This window comes from Tasmannia lanceolata, unplaced genomic scaffold (assembly GCF_043159265.1).
Source record: "Tasmannia lanceolata isolate RefF3 unplaced genomic scaffold, GAP_Taslan_0.1 ptg000006l, whole genome shotgun sequence".
Lineage (NCBI taxonomy): Eukaryota > Viridiplantae > Streptophyta > Magnoliopsida > Canellales > Winteraceae > Tasmannia > Tasmannia lanceolata.
This window is the reverse complement of record NW_027518683.1, coordinates 26,885,806-26,911,674: the sequence shown is the minus strand read 5'-3', so window position 1 is coordinate 26,911,674 and position 25,869 is coordinate 26,885,806. Positions and strand designations below refer to the sequence as shown.

The window sequence follows — 25,869 nt, the reverse complement described above, 5'->3', positions numbered from 1 at the left end:
TGCATTGTCCTGGAGAAAATTGGTGAGCTGGTGCTGAATGCTGCTGCTGAGGGAGGAACCGATCAGAGCGACTTTCTCACTGTCCTCTGGGCACAGTGGGATGGAGAGGAGGTCTTCAGCAGGTTGAGTCCCTCTGAGCTCGTCCCTTACATCGAGCAGTTCAATTGGCAGTGATTCCACTGCATTTTTGCCTTTGAGTGCCATTGCGTAGCACTCTCTGGATTGAGGCTGATCTCCTCGAACTTCCCCCACACCATTGGGGGTTATGAACTTCATTTTTTGGTGGTAGGTCGAGGCTACTGCACGGATGAGGTTCTGGCCAGGCCGTCCCAAGATAGCATTATAGACCGAAGTGGCCCTTACTACCAGAAAGTTGACTATGGCGAAAGCTTGACAAGGTGGATCTCCGACAAGAACAGGGAGCTCGATCTGCCCCACCACTTTCACGGCCTCTCCGGAGAAGCCAAATAAATCTGAGTTCGCCGGCTTCAAATGGTCGTCGCCTATCATCATTTTCTCAAAGGCGTGGTAGTATAGAATGTCCGCCGAACTTCCATTGTCTACGAGGATTTTCTTCACCTCCCAGTTGGCAACGAGCATGGTTAAAACCAGTGCATCGTCGTGGGGCAGGATAAGATTATCCAGATCTGCATCTGAGAAGGAGATCTCATTCTCCGTTTTCGTCTTTTTGCTGGTTGTGTGCACGGCATTAACTCGCCGTGCATATGCTTTGCGAGCGGTAGAGGAGGTACCCCCAGCCGCAGGCCCACCCATAATTGTACCGATGACCCCCCTTGGCTGAGATTGGGGTGCCTCAGGCTGCGCATTGGCCAGCTGAGGGGTTTTGTCCCGAGCAGGGGGCTGCTGTGATCTTCGAGGGCTGCGGCCCTGGGGGCTCTTTCCTCTGCGCTCTTGGTTGCGGCTGTCAGTTCGGATATACTTTTTCAAATAGCCCCGGCTGATGAGTTGCTCAATTTCCTGCTTGAGTTGCCAACAATCATCTGTGTCGTGGCCGTGGTCCTTGTGGAACCGACAGTACTTTGAAGGATCTCTCCTGTTTCCCTTGGAGATCATTCTAGCAGGCCACTTCACGAACTCTTCTTCGCTGATTGCCGCCAGTATGTGCTTTCTGGAGGTGTTGAGAGGCGTGAAGTTTTCTTCTCTTCTCTGAGGAGGCGGAGACTTCTCCCTCCTGGGAGGTTTATCCTCCCTGCGCTGCTTAGGGAGATTCTTCTCTTCAGAGGTTATCCTCCGATTTGAATTAAGAGATGCCAGTGTTTCTTCCACCGTTATGTACTCTTCTGCCCCGGCCATAAGGTCCGCTAGTGAGTGCAGATTTTGTCAGCCACCGCTCGACGGAATTCATTAGACCTGGCGCCTGCGAGGAGCGCATTCATTGCTGCTGAGGGATCTAGATTTGGCACTTGAAGTGCCTCCTTGTTGAATCGGCGGACGAACACCTTCAGAGGCTCGTTGTCGTCCTGTCGCAAGGCCATCAGGGAAGCTGTTGTTTTCCTTGGCCTGCGGTTGCTCATGAAGTGGCGGACAAGATCCTCTCCAAAATCATCAAAATTGTTGATGGAGTTCGGTTTGATCCTGGAATACCAGTCTCTTGCCGCGCCAGTCAGCGTCGTTGGAAACGCTCTGCAAAGAAAGCCATCAGAAGCTCCGTGGAGGAGCATAATTGTTCTGAACGTTTCCAAGTGGTCCACGGGGTCTGTAGTGCCGTCATACTGAGGGACGGCGGGCATTTTAAACCCTCTGGGTGCTGGGGCACCCAGAACATCATCAGTGAAGGGCGTCCTGCTTGAGAACGCCCTGGAGACTGGCCGGCTCTGGTCCTTCGCCAATTCCTCTATCCGATGATCCATCTCCTCCATTCTTTGTAGCAGTGGATCCATCCTATGATCCAAGGACCTGATCCTTTCCACAGACTGGCTCGCCGCGGAGCCGGATTGGCTCTCCCGACTCATACGACGAGGTCGAGGTTTCGCTGGTGGCGCACGATCTTGATGAGCTCGGCGCCTCTGTGCGGAGGGGGACCGCGACCTTTCACGGTGATGAGGCTCTGTTTGGGCATGCCTCGTCGTGGGGTGAGGGACTTGTCTGGTGGAATGATGAGTTCGGCCCTCACCATGGTGTGATGACTCTCCCCTGTGGACGTCTGGCCTCCCTTGGACAGATCGCGGAGCCTCTGGGGGAGGTTGAGGGGGTACTTGAAGTAGTTGCTGGTACTGCCCAACGAGGGCTGTCATCTGCTGAAATAGAGCTTGAACCTGCTCCGGGGTGGGCAAGGGATTCAGATGTTCTGAGCGAGCCGGGCTCTGATTTGCTGTAGCAGAAGCTGCTACTACTAGTGATGCAATTCGCTCGCTCCGGGTCCTGCGGGGTAGCGCGGTTTGGGTAGTCCGCGCCCGCGCAGTAGGCATCCGCGTACTCTTGCGTCCTGCCATTTTTGTGGGTGGGATGTGTAAGGACAGCTTTTAGTTCTGGGGTCCCACGGATGGCGCCAATCTGTTAGACCGAAAATCGGTAACAGGTACAGCAGTGACGTAAGAGCTGAGCTGGATGACCAGAGGAGCTGAGTCCTGAAGGACCGGAGTGAACGAATAGTAGAGTGGTTGAGAATGAGTCCAGCTATGAGGGCTGAGTCCTGCACAAGGCAAGCAAGGTCAGAAGACCGACCCGGGTTTTACTCCGGACAGGCCCTTCGACACTCAAGTCAGTATGGACAGGAGTGAAGGGGAGAAGTCTAAGAGTTTTGGGTGGAGAAGAGGGTTTTTGCATTACCCATTGGTCTGAGCTTTGATCCTGTATTTATAGGAAAATCTGGTGAGGTGTCCTGGACAGGTGTCCAGGACAGGTGGCGGCCTGTGAGAGGCTGCAGCTCACCTACTCTGGGACAGGTGGCGGCCTGTGAGAGGCTGCAACTCACCTACTCTGGGACAGGTGGCGGCCTGTGAGAGGCTGCAGCTCACCTACTCTGGGACAGGTGGCGGCCTGTGAGAGGCTGGTGTTTTCACACCCCATCACATATATAATAGCACTAAAAATTGTAAAAGTAATGGAATAATTAATGCACTTTGATGGAATGGGTCCAAATGGGGCGCCGACCCTTTCAGCTGTTTTTTGCAAGGGCGACCTTTAGTTTAGCATTCTTCCAATTTGAATGAGGATTGCTTTTTTAATCCCTTAGCCATTTGAATGCCATTCATCAAATATAATTGAGATCATTTGATATAAGAATGATTAGGGGTGCAACTCGGGTCGGATCAAGGCCAACCAGAACGCGACCCGAGGAACCGTTTAGTCAACTTGAACTCGACCCGACCTGAGGAACCTTTTTCCCCAACCCGAACCCGAACTGGAACCCGACCCGACCCAACCCGACCCGATTTTTTAAGCTGACTAGAAAAAAAATGATTAAAAATGTCAGGTTTCACTCTAGTCGGGTTGGCCAAGCCCCCAACCCGAACTCAACGCAACCTGACCTGGCTTTTTTTCGGGTTGAACCCGACAAGTTCTGGTTGAACCTGGCCCAAGTTGCACTCCTGAATGACTTCTCCCTTTCGGCTGGTTTTTGCAAGGGGCGACCTTCGGTTTAGCATTCTTCCATTCTGAATGAGGATTGTTTTTTTTTTTATTATTCTGAGTTTTTATATGGTGCCCCGACCGTCAAGTACCGACAAAGCGGTACCACCCATATATTTGATCCAGCAGCAGACCACTTTTTAAGAGGCTGTTGTTGGATCAAATAGCAAGGATGGTACGTCTGACTTACCACCTTGAAGGGACTTCAGGGTCGGCCACCGTATAATTTCTCTATTATTCTTATCAGGCATTCATTACGGATAGTTGGGATCATCCATTTAAGAGTGACTTCCCATGGTGTTAATTATGTGACAGGCGCCAATAAATGATGGATTTGGATCCAACTAATGCCATGTGGATCCAACAAACTTAGTTTCCCAATAAATTTCTCTTATTAAGGCTTCTTATAGCATCATTCCTCTTATGTTTATAAAGTTTTTATATGTTGAGTGAGCGTAAAATCCAGCCTTTTTCGAAAAGTACGGTGGGCCCACTTCAAACGACAATCCAAACCGGTCATTTTTGTGCACAACATAAATAGGATGTACACCGTAGTTCATCTTCATCTCCATAGGATGGTCTCAAGGTCTAACACTCTAATCTGTAGTGGCTTCTATAATGTGCACTCTCTCTGCAAATTGGAGGGTTAGGATCATCTTATGAAGATGATCTACGGTGAACATCCTATTTAAGTTGTGGCCCTACAAATGAAGTTTTGGATCATCCTTTGAAGTGGGCCCACTACACTATTTGAAAAATAATATTCACTCACCCTCACCATATAAACTCTCTATTTATCAAAAGGGTTCGACTCGGTGGATAGTCACTTTCGGGGTCGATCCTAATGATATTTTGTAGGAAGATGGGGCATGTGTGTGTAATAATGGGACATCATATCCGTAAGATGATGAACTACAAAAGTCAATGTTTCATCTTTTCAAAAGCTAAAGTTTTATGAGTCAATGAGCTAGATGACATAAATGGACCAGTGGTAGGGGTGTAAACGGGCCGAGCTCGGCAGGCACGGCTCGGCTCGTTAAGCTCAAAAGCTCGGCTCGGGCTCGAACCAAGCTCGGCTTGGGCTCGAACCAAGCTCGGCTCGGCTCGGTCAGGCTCGGCTAGGCTCGCGAGCCTTATCGAGCTCGGATTATATTAATTTCACACCCCTCATCTTCCCTGGACAGCCCTATCTAATGTTTTTTTACTACTCTTTTTACACTAGGGGGGTGGTCCAAGTAACAAACGGGGTTCCAAAAAAGAAGTGACATATTTTGCCTCCCCTTTCACTCCCTGTACAACCCTTTTAGTGTATATATTAATATATAATATATATATTTAAATATATTAAATTCTTAACGAGCCGAGCCTGGCCTAACTCGGGCTCCGCTCGTTAAGCTTAACGAGCCTGGCCAGCCGGTTCGGCTCGGCTCGTTAAGGATTTGAGCCGAGCTCGAGCGAACTTCCGAGCCCGAGCCAAAATTGACACCCTTTACCAGTGGTTACCAATCAGATCAATGGATCTAATCACATTTATATCCAGGCTTAAAAAGTGGTTAGCAAGAAAGAGCCTAACGACCGCTATCATTTTAGGCCCTTATTCATTTTGGATTTTGAGAATCAATTTTGAGTCCAAAACTGATTATTAGACTCAAAATTAGATTCAGAGGACGTTTGGCTACCATGAATTTTATTTTTTTCAAGATAAACTGGTGTCTCCCTGTGGTGAGAGAGAGGTAGAGCAGGTGACGTAGCTAAAAATCAGGAAACTAGTGGGCAAGTGATGAGAAGTGACTAAAAATCAAGAAACTAGTATAGGCAAGCGGTGAAAGGTGGCTAAAAATCACGAAATAAAAAACTACACTCAAAATAGACCGACTTTTTCCCTTATTTTTAGCAGCATTGAAGGGACATGATTGCCATCCTACACTGAGTGTCCCAAGTATTGAAAATGGGCGCATTTACATTTCCCAAAAAATTTACTGGGTTAGATCAATAATCATTTTGGACTGAAAATCTATTCTCAATTATTATTGACTCTGAGAATCAATTTGGAGAGTCAAAAATTGATAATTTTGAGTACAACAATCAGTTTTGGACAAGGGTTCTCAAAATCTAATGGCCCTGTCCGTTTAGGCCCTGTTCGTTTCGGATTGCGAGCCACAATTTGAAAGGGAATCGATTTTATGTCCAAAACAATAATTGGACTCACAATTACGTCAGTTTTGGACTCAAAATCTAAACCTAACCATGCCCAAAACGAACAGAGCCTTAGCAATTCTTTTTCTTACTAAAATGAAATTCCCATTTTCAAATGTAAATAGTAATCGGACCTTGGACCATATGCACTAGGGCTGCAACAGGGTTGGGTTGAGTCGGGTTTTTCAAAACCCTAGTCCAACCCTGGATCCCATTATCTCGGCCCTGACCCACCCTGACCCTAAGTCAGGGCAGAAAAACCTCAACCCTTGGCCCGCCCTACAGGGCTCAGTGCTGCCCTGGCCCGCCCTGATTGGGTAGGGCCGGGCCGGGCCGGCCTTAATTGACCCTAGTGCAAGTACTTGTTAAGAGTGCCAAAAATAAAGCAACCACTTATCATATAGAACAAAATGATCAATAAACAGGGAAAGGGAACAAAATAAGACAATATGAATTCAACAACATGACAGGCAACAAAGACAATTAATAATAATAATATAAAGAAACATCAATCCAAATAATAGAAAACATTAGCAAAAGAAACATGTATAGATGATTCAATTTTATAATAGAAAACTTATGATCGGGCTGGGTTAGGGTACCCGAGGCATTAACCCAGAACCTGACCCGACTTGAGTCAGGGTCTAAAAAAATGAACCCTGACCCGTCCTGAGAGTTGGAAAATCCAGCCCTCACCTTGTTCGGGCCTGAGCGCGGGTCCGGGCTGACAGGGCCAAACTTGCACCCTTATGCACAAATGAAATAGACAGGAAACTATTTGTTATATTTGAGAAGAAGAGCCTTACAATCTCATAACGGCCCAATTCATGGTAGCTCCCCTACCCCAACCACACACCATAACTCTTGAGCGTTGAAGCTTTGAACTGCCCCAGGCGATAAAACCCACATGGGATTCCATAAATGGGATATGGGTTTTGAAGCAGGAGTGGGTTTTCTCTTCAGTTTCTGATCTGATTCCTTATCGTTTGTTTTCCCATTTGGAGAGTTGGGTTTTTTTTTTTTTTTTTTTTTTAAATTTGAAAAATGAAGGTGACTGTTGTTTCAAGGAGCGGCAGAGAAATCATTAAGGGTGGGATTGAACTCAAGGATGAGGTATGTTTTCTTTATGGTTTTGTGTTTTTGTTTTTAATCTTTTGGGGTTTTGTTCTCTGGGTTCTCTTAATATTTGTCTTTGATTTTTCATGGATCTGGTTGTGTAAGATTGGTGTGGATTTCGTATTTTGTTTGAGAAATTTATTATTGGAATTTGGAAGCCCTGCTTAGATTTTTGGATCTATTACTTTTTACATATAGTGATTTTTCTTTGAGATATTTAACTCACTGGCATTGTGCAGGCCACGGTGTTTGATCTGCAAGAGGCGATTCATCGACGAAGTAAGTCGTTAATGATGGTTGATTTTTGGGTTTTTATAATATTTTCTGTAGTAAAGATTTTTTTCTTATTTTGCTTAATTTTCTACTCCAACCTAATTCTTACTATGATTGCCCTTATTGTTCATTGAAAAAAATCTGATTTTATGCTTATTGTTTATAGAACATTGTTCTATCAAACAGAAAATAGAGAAGAAGATGATAGAGAAAGAGGAAAATTGTGAGTTAATTCAAGGAAACTCAACCTCTAATGTGTTGAAGCACTCTAAGTGATTATTTCCTTGCCGAATTTACCTACGGCATCTACATTATATAGAAATTAGGGAATGTGATTTAGGAAACATAAATCAGGGGGAAATAGGAAAAGGAAATCAAGGAAACCTACTAGAATAAGGAAATAACATGAAAAAAGGAAAGACATTATAAATAAGGAAAACTAGTTTTACCATTCCACCACCCTTAATTTCAACCTTGTCCTCAAAGTTGATTAGTAATAAACTCGTAATAAACTCTAGAAATTTATGCTGCACTAAGAAGACATCATGCTCCTTTTGCGCTAGCTTTTCTATACAATGATTGCTAATCGTAGTCACACTTCTTCCACCCTTATCCTCGTCCTCTTCGTTGGGATCGCTCGTTGGCTCGATTATCAAGAACTGTTTTAGTTCGCATCGTTGTCTCTTATGCCATTTCTCATCACAGTGCCAACATAGCCCCGTCGTTCTGTTCTTGGCAAAAGTAGCGATTACAACCGGGTGTCCTCCTTTCTCCATCCTTGTGCACGAGCTTGAGGCAATTCGAAGGCGAGTGGAAGAGGCCTGTATCTCGATAATGAGCTAAGCCGCTTCTATGCCCATCTTTCTTTAGCTAAAGGTGAGGGATAGAAGCACTTAGTTCTGTTTGCTGGGCCATAGTTTGCTCCGTGAGTTACTCCGCCATCAATCTCTTCACATGCATGTTATGACCCATGGATTTGATGGAACCTTCTCAAAGCAGATCAGGGGTCAAGTAATAGAGCCTTCATACGTACATAGACTATCTTCATTTAGTCTTTTTTCTCCTGCAATTGTGCATAAGAGATAGCCGTCACCATCATGCGATGATGCTGCATCTTGACTTCCCGTGTAATGTCTGGACGGAGCCCTATTACAAACGTCCCGACCAATTGTGGCTCTAACCAGTCTTTATCTCGGTTTGGGAGTCGTTCCAAGCAACCTTGATACTCTAAGAGAATTGTCTTTTTCCGTATTTTTGCTAGCCCTCCATGAACATCTTCATACCCAAATGGCCGAAACGAATTAATAAACCCTCTACGAACTAATTCCAAGTAGGAACTCTATGGCAGGTTACTTCAAAGTTCAAACCAATCATACCATTGGATAGCATCACACTCGAGATTGATGGAAGCGATTGCTACCTTAGATCCTCCATCGTCTGATGGAATTGAAAATATAATTCCGCTTGGGACACCCAAGCGATCGGATCACCGTCGTCCCATCGTGGAAACTCTATTTTAATATGAGGAAAATTTTGATCAAAATTAATAAAGTTCCGCCTCCTCTATCATCTCGTTCATTGGTTCGACAATCATGGAACTTTGTAGCGCATTGTTCAGGGGGCCGATCCCTGTTCATAACGATAGATTTAGACATAAGATCAAGTCACACTCGGGTGGCCATCGCCTAGGGATGATTGGGAATTTGAGAGAGAAATTCTCTAAACATCTTTAGTATATTTTCTTCGAGGGTTTGGATTCTTGATTCAAGTCGTGATTCAATCTTCGCAAGCCTCGCATCCAACCTCGCTTCCAAGGCTTGTTCTTCTGAGGACGACCCATTCTTGTTTCCTTTAGCCATGGAATAAGCCTTCAAATCTTTGATACCAAGTTCGTTCTTTTGAAGGCGTGTGAGAGGCATTCAACAGGAAAGTGCTCTGATACCAACTTGATAGAATATTGTTCTATCAAAACAAAAAATTGAGAAGAAGATGATAGATAAAGAGGAAAACTATGAGTTAATTCGAGGAAACTCAGGCCTCCAATGTGTTGAAGCACTCTATGTGATTATTTCCTTGCTGAATAGCCATACTGCATCTACATTATATAGATTGGGGAATACAAATTAGGAACATAAATCATGAGAAGCAGAAGGGTTAAATTGTCGTAAGTTTCTAACTTGATCTGACCAAATTTCGCAACAATGCATATAATGACAGCTCACAAAAGATATATGAAAAATTGAAAATCCAAAGTAAATTATGGAACTGGAAACAGAAACCCTCCATGCCTCAAGAACTATGCCGCTGCACGTGAATTCTCTTTCCCAACCGAAGATTGTTTTTCTTGTTCTCTCTCTCTCTCTCTCTCTCTCTCTCTCTCTCTCTTCAAGTTCTTGGTACAAAGGCATGGAATCGGTAGTATGGTGTGCATGTTCTCAAGTATTTATTTGGGACCATAACATATATCTAGATCGGCTCTCTCGGACAGGACTTCTCAACAAATATCTAGATCGGACAAGAGTCGTCAAGAAATATTTGAGACCATAGCAAATATCTAGATCGTTTTTCACATGTGCACCATACTCGTTTTAACGTTATATCTAAATCGGACAGCATCCTCTTCCCTCGGACATGACTCCTCGCCAACATTCCCATGGAGAATCTTTTGGATCATAACAAAGCACTGGCTCTCTTTTGTTTACTATATCTCAGGTTCATACTAAATTTCTTTCATACTCGTACTTTGTCCTGATTTCCACGTAGGATCTTTAAATAAGAATTTTCCTTCCAACAGGTTTTGGAATTGGGTACTATGTGGTTCTCCATATATGTTATACGGATTCTTCTGAATGGGCGAAATACCCGTGTCAAACGCGTCTTGGATTCCAATACTTTAGGATTCATGACGCCACTTCTAGGTCTCTTTATTTGGTTTTTTCTGAATGCTACTACCACGACCAAGGTTTTAAATTTTGGTTTCGGTTTCAGTTTTGGTTGCCACAGAAACGGAAACATTTCAGTGGAAATCCTGTGAAATCACGGAAACCTAGGGAAACATATGCAAATGATAGAATATAAAGATGAAACGTCAGGAATGTTAGAATAAACTGAAATACATGCCTAGAAACCATCACGTAAGTAAGACAACCATCCATAATAGTTTAAAAACATGAAACACCCAGTGACATGCACTGTCGCGCATGTCTGATAATTAATTATTACATACCAAATTTCACATGTAATTCATATAAGTATTTATTGATAATCCATGAACCACTTTTCGCATGCAATTCATATGAATTTTATTTGCTAGGTAAGCTGGGATCGAACCTACAACATCAATTTGAGGTACAAAGCCTCAAAAATTGAGCTACAGACCCAACCACATATGATTAAAATTATGTAATTATGTAATGCATACTAGTATAATATACCACTATTACACTTAATGATCTTGGTTTATACATTTCGGTTATTTCGGTGGGGATGGAAACAGAAACATTTCAGTCATTTTGTGTCGGTTTCAGTGGAAATTTAAAATCATGTTTTACAATTACCACATGTTTTGAGTTTTATCCATCCTAATAGTAGGTATTTTACATGGAAATTAAACATTATGGTTGCTTAACCTATTAACTTTTTTAATATATTATTTATTATAATTAAAACTTGGGAATTGTTTAAATATTTTGGCGATTACATGAGACTTTCTTTCTGAGGTTTGCCAAATTTGACACTCCATACCCATGTTGGATTCTGACTCTCGCACCCATACTGATACAACATGGTTCTCCACAAACTCCTTGGTTAGCAAGAAGCTTGCTTGGGGCTTGGTGACATTGAGGTTTTTAGTGGTTTAGTTAGTAGCTTCGCCAATTCATGTATCCAGTTGATGCCGGACTGCCACAGAAATGTTCTTGAATGTATACAATGGAAAAACAGGGATCAGAATTGTAGGATTAAGATTTAGGTAATGGTTTTGGGCAATAAAATTGGCTTTAGGATTGATGGGACTGTTAAGGATTGTTATGGTTAGAAGGGATGGATAATTTTCACTGCCAAAGGGTGGGATGGCCTAATAGTTAATAGGAAAGGGTATGGTTTGTTTCAGTGTAGGTGTAGTAGGGCTGGTTAATTTTTACAGGTTATGGAGCCCAATAAAGTGGAATGTAACTACACTGTTTGGTTGTAGTAGGGTTGCAGGTGGTTGGGTGTATGAGATCAGGGAAACAGAGGTTCTGCGAAAAGTTTTTGGCCTGTATCAGATATGTGGTCTGTAATAGGTTTGGTTGAGGGCTGATTAAATCAAGTTTAAGAGTATGGTGCAGGAAATTTATAGGCTTTCTAACAGTTGTGAATGATCAGTAAAAGAAAACTCTGGAAATTCTGAATCAGAAAGTTAGAAAAAACCTGGAATAGACCTACGTAAAATCTATGGGAAAGCCTGTAAGGGAAAAAATCTGTGATGATCTGTAACAGAATTTTAGGTTTGATATATAGGTGGGTGAAATGGTTTAAAATATGGATTGGATTGTAACAAAAGAAAAATAAAATTGGATTGTAACAAAAGAAAAATCAAAAGGTTGTTGGGATGGTGAAACCTGTGACAGATTTATAAATGTGTTGCAAGTTTATAACCATTGGGTTTATGGGTTAATATTTAAACTTGGGACACTTGTGCAGGGTTTGATACATATTCGAAGGTTAAAATATGGATTTGATAAGAAAGGGTCAAAATTTTAATGGTGAAAGGGTTGAACTTTAAGTGGTGGGTGAAGAAGGGATGAGAAAGGTGATCGTTAGCTTTGGTTTCATGCTTGTAGAAAAAAGGAAACTAAATAAGAATGTGGGAGGAGAGAAGGAGAAATAAGTAAAGAGAGAATTGTTACAAATCACTTCAAAAGAATGTGGAAGAAGAAATAAGTGTACTGGTGAAATTGGTTTTCAGTCACGGCATGTTACAAATCCCTTCAAAAGAAAATACCAACCCGCTCCTGAGGATAAATTGGAAATTCCATTGCACCGATCAATGATTTAATCCTCAACTTATTGTCTGTATGTTTTAGTATGATTTGACGCTTATAGACATTAAAGTATTACTGTGAGGGCTTTACATAGGAGTGACTTTAGTCACAAATATCTCTGACTTTTTTTTTCCAAAATATCATGATTTTATCTCGTTATTTTGGTAAAATGATAAAACCCCAATATTATCCCGAGATTTAAAAAAAATATCACACCATTTTCATTTTTATCATTTACCATTAAAAAAGGGAAATGTTATCAGCACTACTGTATTTTGATGAGGGCACTCCTCACTTTATTAAAAGTATGGTATGGCCCGCACCATAGGATGATCCAAACCGTACATTAGATGGTCCACAGCCTAAATAGGTTGTGCCCCAAAAATCATTTCCATAGGTTGATCCTAACCCTCCGATCTAAATGTTAGAGGGTTGATCCTAATCCTCTATAGAACGGAGGGTTAGGATCAACCTATGGAAATAATTTTTGGGGCACAAGCTATTTAGACTGTAGCACATCTAATGGACAGTTTGGATCATTTTATGGTGCGGGCCATACCGTACTTTTAATAAAGTGAGGAGTGCCCTCATCAAAATACAGTAGTGCTGATAACATTTCCCTTAAAAAATTGATAATATCACAGTAATTTTATGATATTTTTATTTTTCTTTAATTACATATATTTGTATATTTTTAAAAAATCTTCATTTTCCAGTTATTTCCTGATATGTTTGACCTAAAAGTAGTAAAAAAAGAAGAAGTAAAATCTCCCGAGATTTACACTTCCCGAGAATTTCTGAGGCAAATATTTGTGACTATGAGGAAGCAGACAGCAACATCACTTGTTCATGCATTTCCTAGAAGGGCCAATGCCTTAAAATAGTCTTATCTTATTGAAAAAAAAGAAGTAAAATCTCCCGAGATTTACACTTCCCGAGAATTTCTGAGGCAAATATTTGTGACTATGAGGAAGCAGACAGCAACATCACTTGTTCATGCATTTCCTAGAAGGGCCAATGCCTTAAAATAGTCTTATCTTATTGAAATAACCCGGGAGTATCTCCCAACTTCCAAGTGCTTTAACTAAGGAATTAACTCAACATTCTTCACCCTTGGAAAACATGCTTTTAGTAGCCCTTGCATTACCTTTTCTATAATCCATTGGGTGTCAACTGTAACATGCTTTTTCTTCTTATGAAAAACTTTGAATCGTAGCTATGTGGATAATTCTTCCATTGTCTCTTATACAAGCTTATAAGCTCTTCTATCATGCAAATCATTTCTTCCTTAAGAGAATTGTGGCCCCACTAGACCCAAAATTTCATGAATAAGAAAGGGGCCATGATCAACCTGAAGCAATGACCCAAATGCTCTATATGAATGATTATGTTTTATGTCATTGCGGTCTCTATCCATATATATTATGCCGAAACATTACGGTGTTGATCGTTATGATAAAAGTGCTTTAATAAGACCATTAACTAGCTATTCTTTGTTGGGGTGGGGATACCCTATGTCATAAAAAAAAAAACTAGCTATTCTTTGCTCTTGGCAAACTTATTGCTTACTAGCTCATGGGTTACCTTTTCTATGAGAAAATGAAATTCAATTTTTTAATGAAAATCTAGAATGGCAACTATGTAACACTTTGATTGTTTCTTATACAAGCTTAAGCTCTTCTATCACGCACCTCTTATTGTCTTGATGAGGATTGTGGACCCCATTAGACTAAAATTCTCACGGTCAAGAAAGGGGCCAAGATGAAATCAATATAGGGACCCGTTTAGACCATGGATGAGGATGCTGTAAGTGCTCTATCCTTCGGATCTGCCAATACCAACCCTATCGTTAGAATTTGGGTAACGTCGATAATGCTTATCCGTTAACTTGAGTCACGTTTGTGTTGAAACTTTGTAGTCTTGTCATTATTATTTGAGGAATGATAGCTGCAAGGGCATACTTGCATAAAGAGCTGGAAAAGTGCCCTTGATTGGATCCATGTCATTTTCGGTAACCTTTTAGAATTGGTTGAGAAAGTAAATTCGGTTGCACTTAATGATGTGGATACAACCTTTTCCGGGCCTTTATGCAAGAGCGCCCTTGCATCTATCATACCTCTTATTATTTTAGAGGAATTTCCTGTGAGTCTGAAGTGATTTTAGGACAAGTTTAGGTTGGTTCTAAGTGGAGTTCTTCAATCAAACATGTTTTATAGATTTGGTTGTTTCCAATTTGGAGGTGAGATCTATCTTTCTATTCTATTTAGGAGTCTTTATGTCAAAGAAAGGGTTTATTTAAAGGAGTGGATGATTTAGAACTTTGAGGCTCGCTTAGAATCTTTCATATAATTGTTTTGAGAGATTTTTCGTAGCTTTGTTTAGATGTTTGAAAACTATTGAATTTGGGAATGACTTTTCCATGCTTAAGGTGGGTTCCTCATGTGTCATGTTGATTTTTTTCATCTTTGAGTCTTCCAATTTCTTGTTTTCTTACATCTAGAATGTTGTTTAGGACTCGGAAGAACTGATTTTCCCCAAACTCGTATTAGATTCATAACATCTTCACGAAATAGTTTTGCTGGGTTGGCGATGCTGCGGAGACAAGCTAGTGACTTGAATTCATATAGGATTGAGCTAGTGGAGCAAGTGGTTAAAATGACTAATGGGAAGCCACATCATCTCATACAATCATATTGCATTGAAGGGAGTTGGGAAACATTTAAAAATGAACCTAAAAATGTGAAATATTTGTTGAACAAACCCTACTATTGTTCTGTTCATCCCTGTTTTGTAGTAGTATAGTCCAACACGTGAGTCATTTTTGCCCAAGTTTTTTAGTTTCGACTTAGTTTAGCTTGTACTACTAACCCATTTTCTCTTTCTAGAAGTACGTTTGACGGACATCATAGTTTTAATTTATTTTCCTATACTTGACTACTAGATCTCTAGTCAGTCTTTGATCCTTGGAATTATTGGTCAGAAGTAGGTGTGTCATTTTTGTCATATCATCATAGCACGACATTGTAATCTATGTAGCCTAGATAATAAAATTGGACCTTCTCACTCATTTTAGATGTTTATTGGATTTGGTGTTTGCATGAGACCATATGAAATTGCTGCTGGTATAGTTACCCAATCTCAAAATATGTTTCCTACACATTTTGTATTTAGAAATTAGAAGTCATAAGTTTACAAGAAAACCCTAATAAAAATAAAAATTAGTTACTGTATGTTAATATTCAAATCTAGCATTTCAGTATTCCCGACTTTTTTATTTCTTAAACTAATAGAATAAAATTGTTAAATTCTAACATTTCATAATTCTATGCTCCCAATCTAGTTAAAAGTAAAGCTGATATAGTTATAGTGTATATTTTATAAATATATTCTAAACTTGTTCTCAGGATAATAATATTGCAACATTATATTTTATAAAGGTTGCTCCATTGTGACCTGGTGGTCACGGGTTCGGTTCACGGAAACAGCCTCTTTGCAAAGCAGGGTAAGGCTATGTACATGTGGCCCTCCCCAGACCCCGCATTGGCAGGAGCCTCGTGCACTGGGCCGCCTTTTTTTTATATATTTGATAAAAAAATAAAAAGTTCTTGAAATAGAAACAAGCTGTCCTAAAAGTATGAAATTGCTACAAAGAGATTTGAAGGGGTGTCTGAATCTGATTCACGATTGGCTTGGTTTATCTATAGAGACAACCACTTCACTCATTACCTTCATTCTCTCAAGTGTCAGCCCCCTCCATTAGGTATCTTGAAGTCGAGCTTCAGGAATACTGGTTTTGCCGGCATTGGATGCATTCTTAGAGACCATGGCGGTGAGGGTAGATGGGATTTCTTTAACAAGACCGAAGTAATGGCCCTTAAGAAGCGTATTCTTCTTGTGGATCATGATCTTCTTGACTTGGTGATTGTGGAGGGGGATTCTTTAAATGTGATCCGATGGATGAGTGAGGGAAAATGCTTTCCATGGAGTTTCATGGATGCTTTATAAGCAGTTCTTGATCATATTGAAGTAAAGAATGTATCTTTTTATCATGCTTTTAGGTTGGCAAATGAGGTTGCCGATGAGCATGTTTGGGAGTGGCGTGCATAATGAGGTGGTAGCAGTTCCTGATCATTTCTCGTTTGATTGATTTCTGTTTTTTTTTTTTCACTTTTGTTTGTTTCACTTGCTGCCCTTGTCATCTCAATCAAGATCCTTATGTTTACTTAAGGTTTTTGCATCTTTAATAAATTCCATTGTCATTCCATAAAAGAAGTAGGTAATTGTTTCCTATTTTCTAGAAATTATATCTGACAAAAGATATTTCCCATTTAAAAAAATATGCCTGCCTGAAAATATGGAACATGTTTCTTGCAATTATGTAGGAAATATGTTGGGTAAAATTTTACAGAGTTCATGTAGAAGATTTAGAAAGAGTTCATGTTAACTATCATCCATGAATACTAACTTTGGGCATCTGAATCCTATCTGCTATTTCCTTTACTTCAATAACATAAGATTTGGTTACTTAACCCTATATTACTGCCTTCAAAATGGTTTACCCATTGGTCTGTACTTTCCCACTAAATGATGTTAGTTTTGGATTAGGCTTGCCTTGTTTCATGATCATAAAAGAAAAAAAATATCAACAAAAGAATAGTTCTAAGACATCCCCTTGGTCACTCCATTAAAAAAAACGGTATAGTTCAAGGACAGGATGGGAAAGAAAAGAACAAAGATATAAGGGTATGAAAATGTCTGACATTCAAGAAGACAGAAAAGGGAAGATACAGATACAGCGGAAAGGACACTTGAAATGCAAAATGAAAATACAACGCATGAAAATTAGTAAACTAACAATGAAAAAATATAGTTTCAAAAGAAGAAAAGCATGCTCAAATCAAAATCAGTGAATCCATTTATAATTTTTCATTTCATCCTCTATTCTGTAGGAACTGTAAGATAAAAGAAAATAGTTTTTTCTTCTTTTTTATCTTTCTTTCGTTTTTTCTCTAACCATTCTTTGTTATACAGACATTAATCAGAAAAGATAAACAATAAAAATGGTAGTAAAAGAAGAGGGACTGGAAAAATCCAAGAAGATACTCCATCTTCTGAAATGGTAAGGTTTGTTTGGTTCGTTTACCGTTGCGAGCCTTGGCGCAACGGTAAGGTTGCTCCATTGTGACCTGGTGGTCATGGGTGTGAGTCACAGAAACAGCCTCTCTGCAAAGGAGGGGTAAGGCTGCGTACATCTAGCCCTCCCCAGACCCCGCAATGGCGGGAGCCTCGTGCACTGGGCCGCCCTTTTTTATACTCCATCTTCTGAAACACTGAAGAGACTCAATTAGATACTCTTTTTCTCTAGGAACACACTCCGTCTTCGGGGTAAGGTTTGTTTGGTTCATTTACCGTTGTGAGCCTTGGCGCAACGTTAAGGTTGCTCCATTGTGACCTGGTGGTCGCGGGTTCGAGTCACGGAAACAGTCTCTCTGCAAAGGAGGGGTAAGGCTGCGTGCATCTAGCCCTCCCTAGACCCCACAGTGGCGGGAGCCTCGTGCACTGGGCCGCCCTTTTTTATACTCCATCTTCTGAACCTTTCGAACTTTCTCTAGGAACACACTCCGTCTTCAGGTTTGTCATTTGAGTGAGCAGATCATGATTCGTTATTGAATGTACCTGGTTCTTCTGAGTAGGTTTGTTTGGTTCATTTTCAGATTCTCTTAGCTAGTTTACTTGGGCTTGTTATTGGTAAATCTTTTAGTGCTTGTCATGTCCACCTGGTATAGTACCGTGTGTGCAAGATGGTTTACAAAGCCTACAATATAGAAACCAAAAAAAAAGATTTTCTAGTCTTCTATCCCTTATCTTGGCTATAATTTTCATATGTTTTCTCTTTCCTTTCAGAAGGAAAAACATTTTTGAATATTTAATTAAGAAAAAATGGGCATTGCTTTCCAAACAACTTTCCAGGTTCAAAAATATAAATGCACGAATGAATATGGTGAAGAAATCCGAAAATGCGTACAAGTTCATGCTTATTAAAGTGGTACAGCGTATAATATAAAATGGGTATGTTGAGAAACTGTCCCGTTGTAGCTTTAACAACCCATGATTCGGCCAAGCAAACTTCCATCGGCATGATCTAGACTGTTCATCTGCCCCACCATGGATTCTTTATATCCTGATATTCATCTGATTAGACAATCTTAACCATGCATTTGTGTGGCTTTTGCCACTTGATGTGAGCATTTTGTGTGGCTTTTGCCACTTAATGTGAGCATTTGCTATTTTCTGTAACCATCAATTCGCACGGAACTGATTCATATGGTTTGGAGTTTAGGATCATCTGATTGGAGGCTTTTGTGCTATTAATAATCCATGTTGGGACCACTGGGTGAACAAGCTGAATAGTGCTGATGTCATGTGGGTGGCCCAATCATGAGCTTGTTTACTGCAAGTATACATATTTATTTACCAATCCAGAGCTAGTTATTTGATTTTTGGATTAAAGTCGCTAACATAAAATGCGACTGGACAGGTATAAATTTAATTATTTCAGTCAGTTAGTCTCTTTAAATTCAAAATTATTTGGCAATTTATGTCATCAATAATATAATGATAGCCTTGTATATTCATTCAGTTTTCGATATTTCCTTTTTCAGTCTGAAAATTTTCTCTCTACTTCAAGACTCAGTTATAGATACCTAACTTCATTGTTATTACATTCAACAGCCAAGAAGTACTACCCTTCAAGACAGCGTCTTACCCTTCCCTTGCAACCTGGATCCCGTGGGAAACCCATTGTGCTCAATTCCAAAAAGAATCTCCAAGATTATTGCGATGGAAACACAGACAATTTGACTGTGGTGTTCAAGGATTTAGGCGTGCAAGTTTCTTACCGTACCCTTTTCTTTTGGGAGTACTTGGGCCCTTTAATTATCTACCCAATATTCTACTACTTTCCACTTTATCAATATTTCGGCTATAAGGGCGAACGTGTTATCCACCCAGTCCAGACTTATGCCATGTACACCTGGTGTTTCCATTACTTCAAGCGTATCATGGAAACCTTCTTTGTTCACAGGTTTAGTCATGCAACCTCACCTCTCTCTAATGTATTCAGAAACTGTGCTTACTATTGGTCGTTTGGTTCATACATTGCTTATTATGTGAATCACCCTCTCTACACTCCGGTGAGTGATCTGCAAATGAAGATTGGTTTTGCCATTGCATTGGTCTCTCAAGTTTCGAATTTCTATTGCCATATTCTGTTACGAAACCTTAGAAGCCCCAATGGAAACGGAGGGTATCAAATTCCCCGTGGGTTTCTATTCAATATAGTCACTTGTGCAAACTACACCACGGAGATCTATCAGTGGATCGGTTTCAATATTGCTACACAGACGGTTGCTGGTTATCTTTTCGCTGTGGTGGCAGCTTTTATTATGAGCAATTGGGCCCTTGCAAAGCACCGTCGCTTGAAGAAGGTAAATTACTATCTTATGTGCATACATTATTCATTTGCAAATCAATGTATGTGTTTTCTCGTTCGGAACCATTTTGAGGTTGAGTCCTAGTACCCAAGCCAGGCCAGTGTTTGAAAACTCAAACTCGGAATCAGATCAGAACTCTGCCAAGTTAAAACCAAGTTGACTCAGGCAAGTTAGTGATTGTTGTGGTCAATTTTTCTTTAACTGGGGTGAGTCAAAATGACTTTTCTGGCTGATTTGGCATGGCCAAGCTCAGATTCTGATAAGAACTTGGCAAATTTGAAACCCAATTGATTCCAGGAGTTTTCCAATAGTACCTGGCGCACTCCCTGGTTCCATCACAGTAGCACATTTCTTTCTATGGCACACCTGCTTCTCATTGTCATGGTTTTCAAATTGTCTAAATAAATTAATAAGTAGAAGCTCAACCATTGTTTCTAATTTCTCAACACTAATTAGATGCGAGATTATTTTGTTTTTTCCCATTCACTTAGTTCTTATGTCTACTCCTTGGTCTGCAGTTATTCGATGGGAAAGAGGGGCGCCCGAAATATCCACGGCGATGGGTGATACTTCCTCCATTTCTGTGAGAAGTAACTAATCTCACTTGGTTTCTCTGCACCCAAATATTCCAGTTCATCAACAAATTTCAAGATTTATGAAAGTAGAATCTAGTTTGATGTTGTAAGAAATTGAATTATCACTTTTCCTTAGAATCTCGTTTGTATTTTCATTCCAGAAATGGGAATTATGCTAGAATTAGAGTAGAAGTTATTTTGCAGAATTCCTGTCAGCTGCTTAATTTGTTTATGAATTGATCTCTTGATGCTAAATTTCAATTCAGTTGCTTCGCATCCTGATTATGCCAGGAAATTCGCTATGTAAGATTAGCTATCTCAGTTTAACACTTCATCTGTAAGAAAAAGAATATGTGTCCATTTGATAAAATGCCCTTTAAGCCTTGCATGTTTCACCTCTGCCATGGCTTCCACTCATATCAGATAAAATGCACTTTAAGTAGAAAAAAAAATGAAGAGAACCCTGGCATGAGTTGAGACATTTGAAACAAAGGTAATTGAGTTATTTCCCTGAAAAAAAAAATGAGAGCCTCAAGTTTTAATAGGCTGAGTTTGGATTGCAGGAATCAGAAATCGGAATCGATATCATATTCTGATTCTCCCTTGAACAAAATGAAAAAAAATTAAAATTAAAATTTAATTAAAAATTATAATAAAAAAATTGCATTCCTATCAGGGTGGAATCAGAATACCACCTCTTGGGGCAGGTAGATTTCAATATTTCCCCCACTCTAATTCGGCCCCCTTGATTCTGTTCTTTTTGGGAACCAGACAACAGAATTAGGCAGAATTTCAATATTTCAAATGATATGAACAAAGCTCTACATGATAAATTCCTTCTCCAACTTATGTAGGAATGCCACTCAATGGATCTGGGTCATTTGTTTAAAAATAATTCGGTTTGGCCATAGAACACAAAGCAGACATAGCATTAAATGACACAATTGTGTGTTCGAATTCTAGCTTGATTTTAGGCTAGAGAACATTTAAAGTGAGAAATAAGTTGAAAACATATTTTAAAGTGCTCGAAGTGTTTTTTGCAACAAAGCAAACGATTTATGAACTTGACATTTCCGGAAGAAGTTTTGTCTTTTATAAGGTAGACTGTGAAACAACCAATTATTCCAAAAGCTTAAGCAGTTCCAGGATGAGTTATTTAATCCCCCTCACTTTTGGCCCTTCTTTTTTAGAGTTAGCTACAAGAAACAACCAATTTCTCCAACGAAAACACTTCTAAAACTGAACCCCTTCTAGAAAATAAAGACAGGCAAGTATTAGGGAACTATTTGGCAATCTATAGCATAAGTCGAGATACGCGCCCCACTTTTTTTGTTTTATGCACATGTGTCACGATAGGAGTTCCCGTGCTTTTCTTTTTTTTTTTCAGCACACAGGATCCCGTTTTGCTAGCAACCCTCAATTACTTCAAAAGCTTAAGCCGTTGGAGAGGGCGTTATTTAATTTATGACATGGAGCGAAGATTCGAATTCCAAGGTTGGAATGTGGATTTGCATGGTTTCGGCTAGTCTAATCTTGAGAACTAAGACACAGGCCCTGTTCGTTTGAGATTGTGACAACCGATTGAGAGCCCCAAACTGATAATTGGACTCAAAATTTAACTCAATCGGTTGTCACAATCTCAAACGAACAGGGCCAAAATTGGGATGGTTTGGATTGGTTGGGTCAGCCTATCCTTGGGAAATTTCGGATTTGATGAGACTACTATAAGCTCAATTGCTCTGCTTTGTCCAATTAATCATAGAACTCTAGAGCCTTGTACATTGCATCATCCTCCCTGAGTTGAAGAGAACTGGACCCGGGTCCAAGGACTCGTCATTGGAAGACTTCATATGGTATGGTACAAACTGTTCCTTATTGAAGAAACCATGTGTTCTAACGTTGCTTGGAAGCTTCAAACGATGTGCATTTTCTTTAATCTTCTCAATGATCAATTGATCATGCAAGGACCTATCTTTGTTTGACTTGGCTGGTTTTACTCGTATGTGGAAAAAATGATTTTAGTGAGGATTTCCCAAACAGAATCTGAAATTTCAAACACAAGCTTCTGATGATGCTTATCTATTGTAGCTTTGTAGTTTTTTGTAGTCTCATCAATCTAAGCAAGAACAATACAATGGCTCTGATGGTTGAGCCCTGATGACATGTTCTTGAACTTTTTAAAAGCAAATTCAGCTTGGGATACCACCAAATTCCATTGCTTAAGGTTGGTTCCCTCCAAACTACGCAATATATTTCCATGACATTGGATAACTTCTTCTATTTGCCCATCTATTTGAGGGTGGTAGGCCCTACTTTAAGGCAAGGTAGTGCCTAATTGCCTCCATAGACACCTAAAAAAATGGGTGGCAAACATTGAATCTCGATCTAAAGTTGTAAACTTTGGAACTCCATGCAAATGAACCACTTCTTTGAAGAATAAGTTCTTTAAAGAAATTTTCTTTGATGAATAAATGAGCAACATAAGAAGCATCCAAATTTTTTCGACAAGCCACATGATGTGCCATCTTTGAGAAGGGATCAACAATACAAGAAGTCAATAAAACATTGTGTACAGTGTAAGCCAAGCATGAAGTCCATAGTAATGTGTATCCCAGGTTCCCTCCTATATAGGTAATGGCATGTACAGTCCCATATTAGTTGTTGTCCCTTTTAAAACTTCACGAGTAAGACAACGGTCCACAAATTTGAAAATATCCGTCCCATCTTAGGCCAAATGTAGTCATTAGAGACCAAATGAAGTGCCTTATTTCACCCCAAAATGATTCTCTATGTAGCTCTTGTACAATTTTCTGCCTTTGTGAACAATCAGGTACACATAAGTTGGTGTCTTAGAAATAAAAATAAGCAAGGCTCAAGCTTTCATGGATACACCCTTTTAAAGAGCCCATTCACTTACCTCTTCATCTCTTCACACTCTTTATGTCCCATTCGGTAGTGTGCACAGTTTATACACTTGCTCTGAGCAGCAAATCTATGTAGTACTAAATTTCTCCAATTGTCACCAATTCTCGTGGCAAAGTTGTTAGGGAACAAAAAAAACATCGCTAAACTAAACAACTAAGGGCTGGTGACTGGTCTATATCAATTACAATAATGTGCTCTGTCCACACTTGTTTATCAATGAAAATACAACTCTAGATTCTTCCATGAAAGTAGGGAACATGGCAAATGAAGGAATTGGTACCCTCCCCAGCTTTCAATTTAGGTCTAAATATCTATGATGATGCAAGTAATATTTTGAGATTAAAATGAATTAGGGAATATGTTTTGTTTGCCCAACATGGATCACATGATCTGTTTTATCCTTACAACATGGATCATGTTGGTTTATGGGGGCCAACAATGCCCTTTGGGCTTGGAGGGCATGACCAATGATGGTTTGATCAACGTGGTCCCGACACCATGATGGTGCAACTCAATAAAGATAATGGTTGCGTCTTTCCCATCACCAATTGGTTTTTGGGTAGTTCGCAGCGCCATGATCCTAAGGTGATATCAGAGCAAGGTCGCGCATTCGAGACTCCCAAGGTGTGGGGTAGTTGGTAGCGCCATGATCCTAAGCTGGTATCAGTTGTGCGTTCGAGGCTCCCGGGGGGGGTGGGTTGTTTGCTTATGGGGGCCAGCAATGCCCCTTGGGCTCGGAGGGCATGACCAATGAGGGTTTGATCAACCTGGCCATGACACCACGATGGTGCTACTCGATAAAGATAATGGTTGCGCATCTCGTACCACAAATTGGTTTTGGGATAGTTGGTAGCACATCCTACATAACGCATCCTAATCACCCTTGAAATTAAATTCTCACAACTTCTATTTTAGATCACCATGTTGAAGTACTTAGCCACCAATTGTACAAGTCATGTGAAATATTTTGTGACGAAGCCAATCAATATTTTGAACGTATTTTAGATATATAACATATCCTACAGTTGACTAGGAAATTTAGTTCATCATCATAGACAACCACTTTGCACGCTTCATTTGTGTATGAATCAAATACTGGTTTGACATTAAAATCAGTATGCTCTAATTCTCCATGTTCGCCATTGCTGTGGCCACACTGTCCACACTTGAAACATTTAGAACCAGAAAGAGTTCCAACATATTTGCTAGCTTGAACATGGGCAACAGTCCCAGTCAATTGTACAAATGTTACTTTCGATGCTAAATTCGAGCCATGTGCAATGCCAATTGGAAAGGCAGTTTGCCTATCTTGCATATGTTGTTTCTCATAGATATGACCATGGTGGTGTGCCTCCGAAATTGACCAAATGTTTTGTAGATTTAGATCCTCTTGAATATTTCTCTTCAATCCTCCAATATATCGCACAAGTTACTCTTCGACTCCGCAAAATCATTGCTAGAAATAAATTGGTAGAATTATTTGGTGTAGGCATCAACCTCTACCACTTTGTCTTGAATTTTATGAGGCTGATAGATGGTTCTTAAGTAATTAAATGATGGAAATTTAGATTCGATCTTCTCCTCCATTTTTCCCGATCAACAATCTATCCGTTACCTCCACATGTGCTTGTAATCTTCAACTGATTATATACCAAGTATTCACTCTTTTTCTTAGCCGTGTAGCCACAAGTTATCCCAAGTCTGCTCTCTATGTGTGGGAGACCTTCCAATGATGAAATCTGTCCAAGGCCTTTTTAATCTCTGGAAGGAGAGCCTTTTACTTTAGAAGGGCAGATGGAGAATCTATTGATGAATGCTGTGTGTGCGCGCGCATGCAATCAGGTTTTCACACTCTATGTCATCTCTATTATTTTTCAAATTTTCATATTCTAGTATTTAAAGTTCTCGCCAAGTTGTCAATCTCTCTATTGGCCCCACTTTCGATGGAGTAAACATTTCGAATCTTTGAACTATGGTTAGATCCAAACATCTATTGATTTGGTGTCAATTTTAATTTTTCTTTCCGGTGCATATGAGCTGTGATGTCTCTGATTGCCTCAACTTCCCGTGTTAAGCTCTCTTCGGCATTCATATTCCCACTTTTCTAGTCCTTTTGATGTTTTCCTTACACACTTGCTTTCTTGCTCAATGCAATTTGGTTGGCCCCAGTGCTCTTGGGTGGACCCAGTACTATTCTACATTATGCACAAGCCCTCCAATGGTCCCAATCTCTTTTTGTGAATTGGCAATTTTTTCTTCTAACCCTAGTACATTCATGCTCTGGCTCTTTTGTTAATTAATACTCGTACTCCCATTTTGTGTATGAACACCCTCAGTGGCAGTTTCTATGCCTTTTTACACCTGAAAAAAGAAAGCTGCCATGGCAAAATGAGGGGTGTCTATATTGTGGCTTGTGATGGGTTAGTTTGAGGTTATTGGTCGGTGGAAAAGATCCCAAATACACGGTGAAAAGTGAAAATTTGCATGGATGTATTTGGACTGGCGATAGGATTTTGGTTGGTGTGTTTTTAAAGAGATTTGGAGGGTTAAGGTTCTCTGATGAATTAGTGGTGGAACTAGAAAGGGACTTTAGCAATTGTTGTGAAGTGAGGGGTGGCGTAAAACTTGGGTTGGCAAGGTATGCCCATAATGTTTGCTTGAATTATGGGAAAATGG

The 25,869-nt window shown here is 40.2% G+C and overlaps 1 protein-coding gene across 1 annotated transcript; it reads left to right on the top strand.

Moving 5' to 3' along the window:
• The first annotated feature begins 6,576 nt into the window (after window positions 1-6,576).
• On the top strand, window positions 6,577-20,553 carry LOC143880175 (very-long-chain enoyl-CoA reductase-like). Its single transcript, XM_077382964.1, has 4 exons — window positions 6,577-6,900; window positions 7,143-7,182; window positions 18,933-19,687; window positions 20,212-20,553. The coding sequence occupies exons 1-4, from the start codon at window positions 6,832-6,834 to the stop codon at window positions 20,278-20,280; spliced, it is 933 nt and encodes a 310-aa protein (XP_077239079.1). The 5' UTR covers window positions 6,577-6,831; the 3' UTR covers window positions 20,281-20,553.
• Window positions 20,554-25,869: the final 5,316 nt, after the last annotated feature.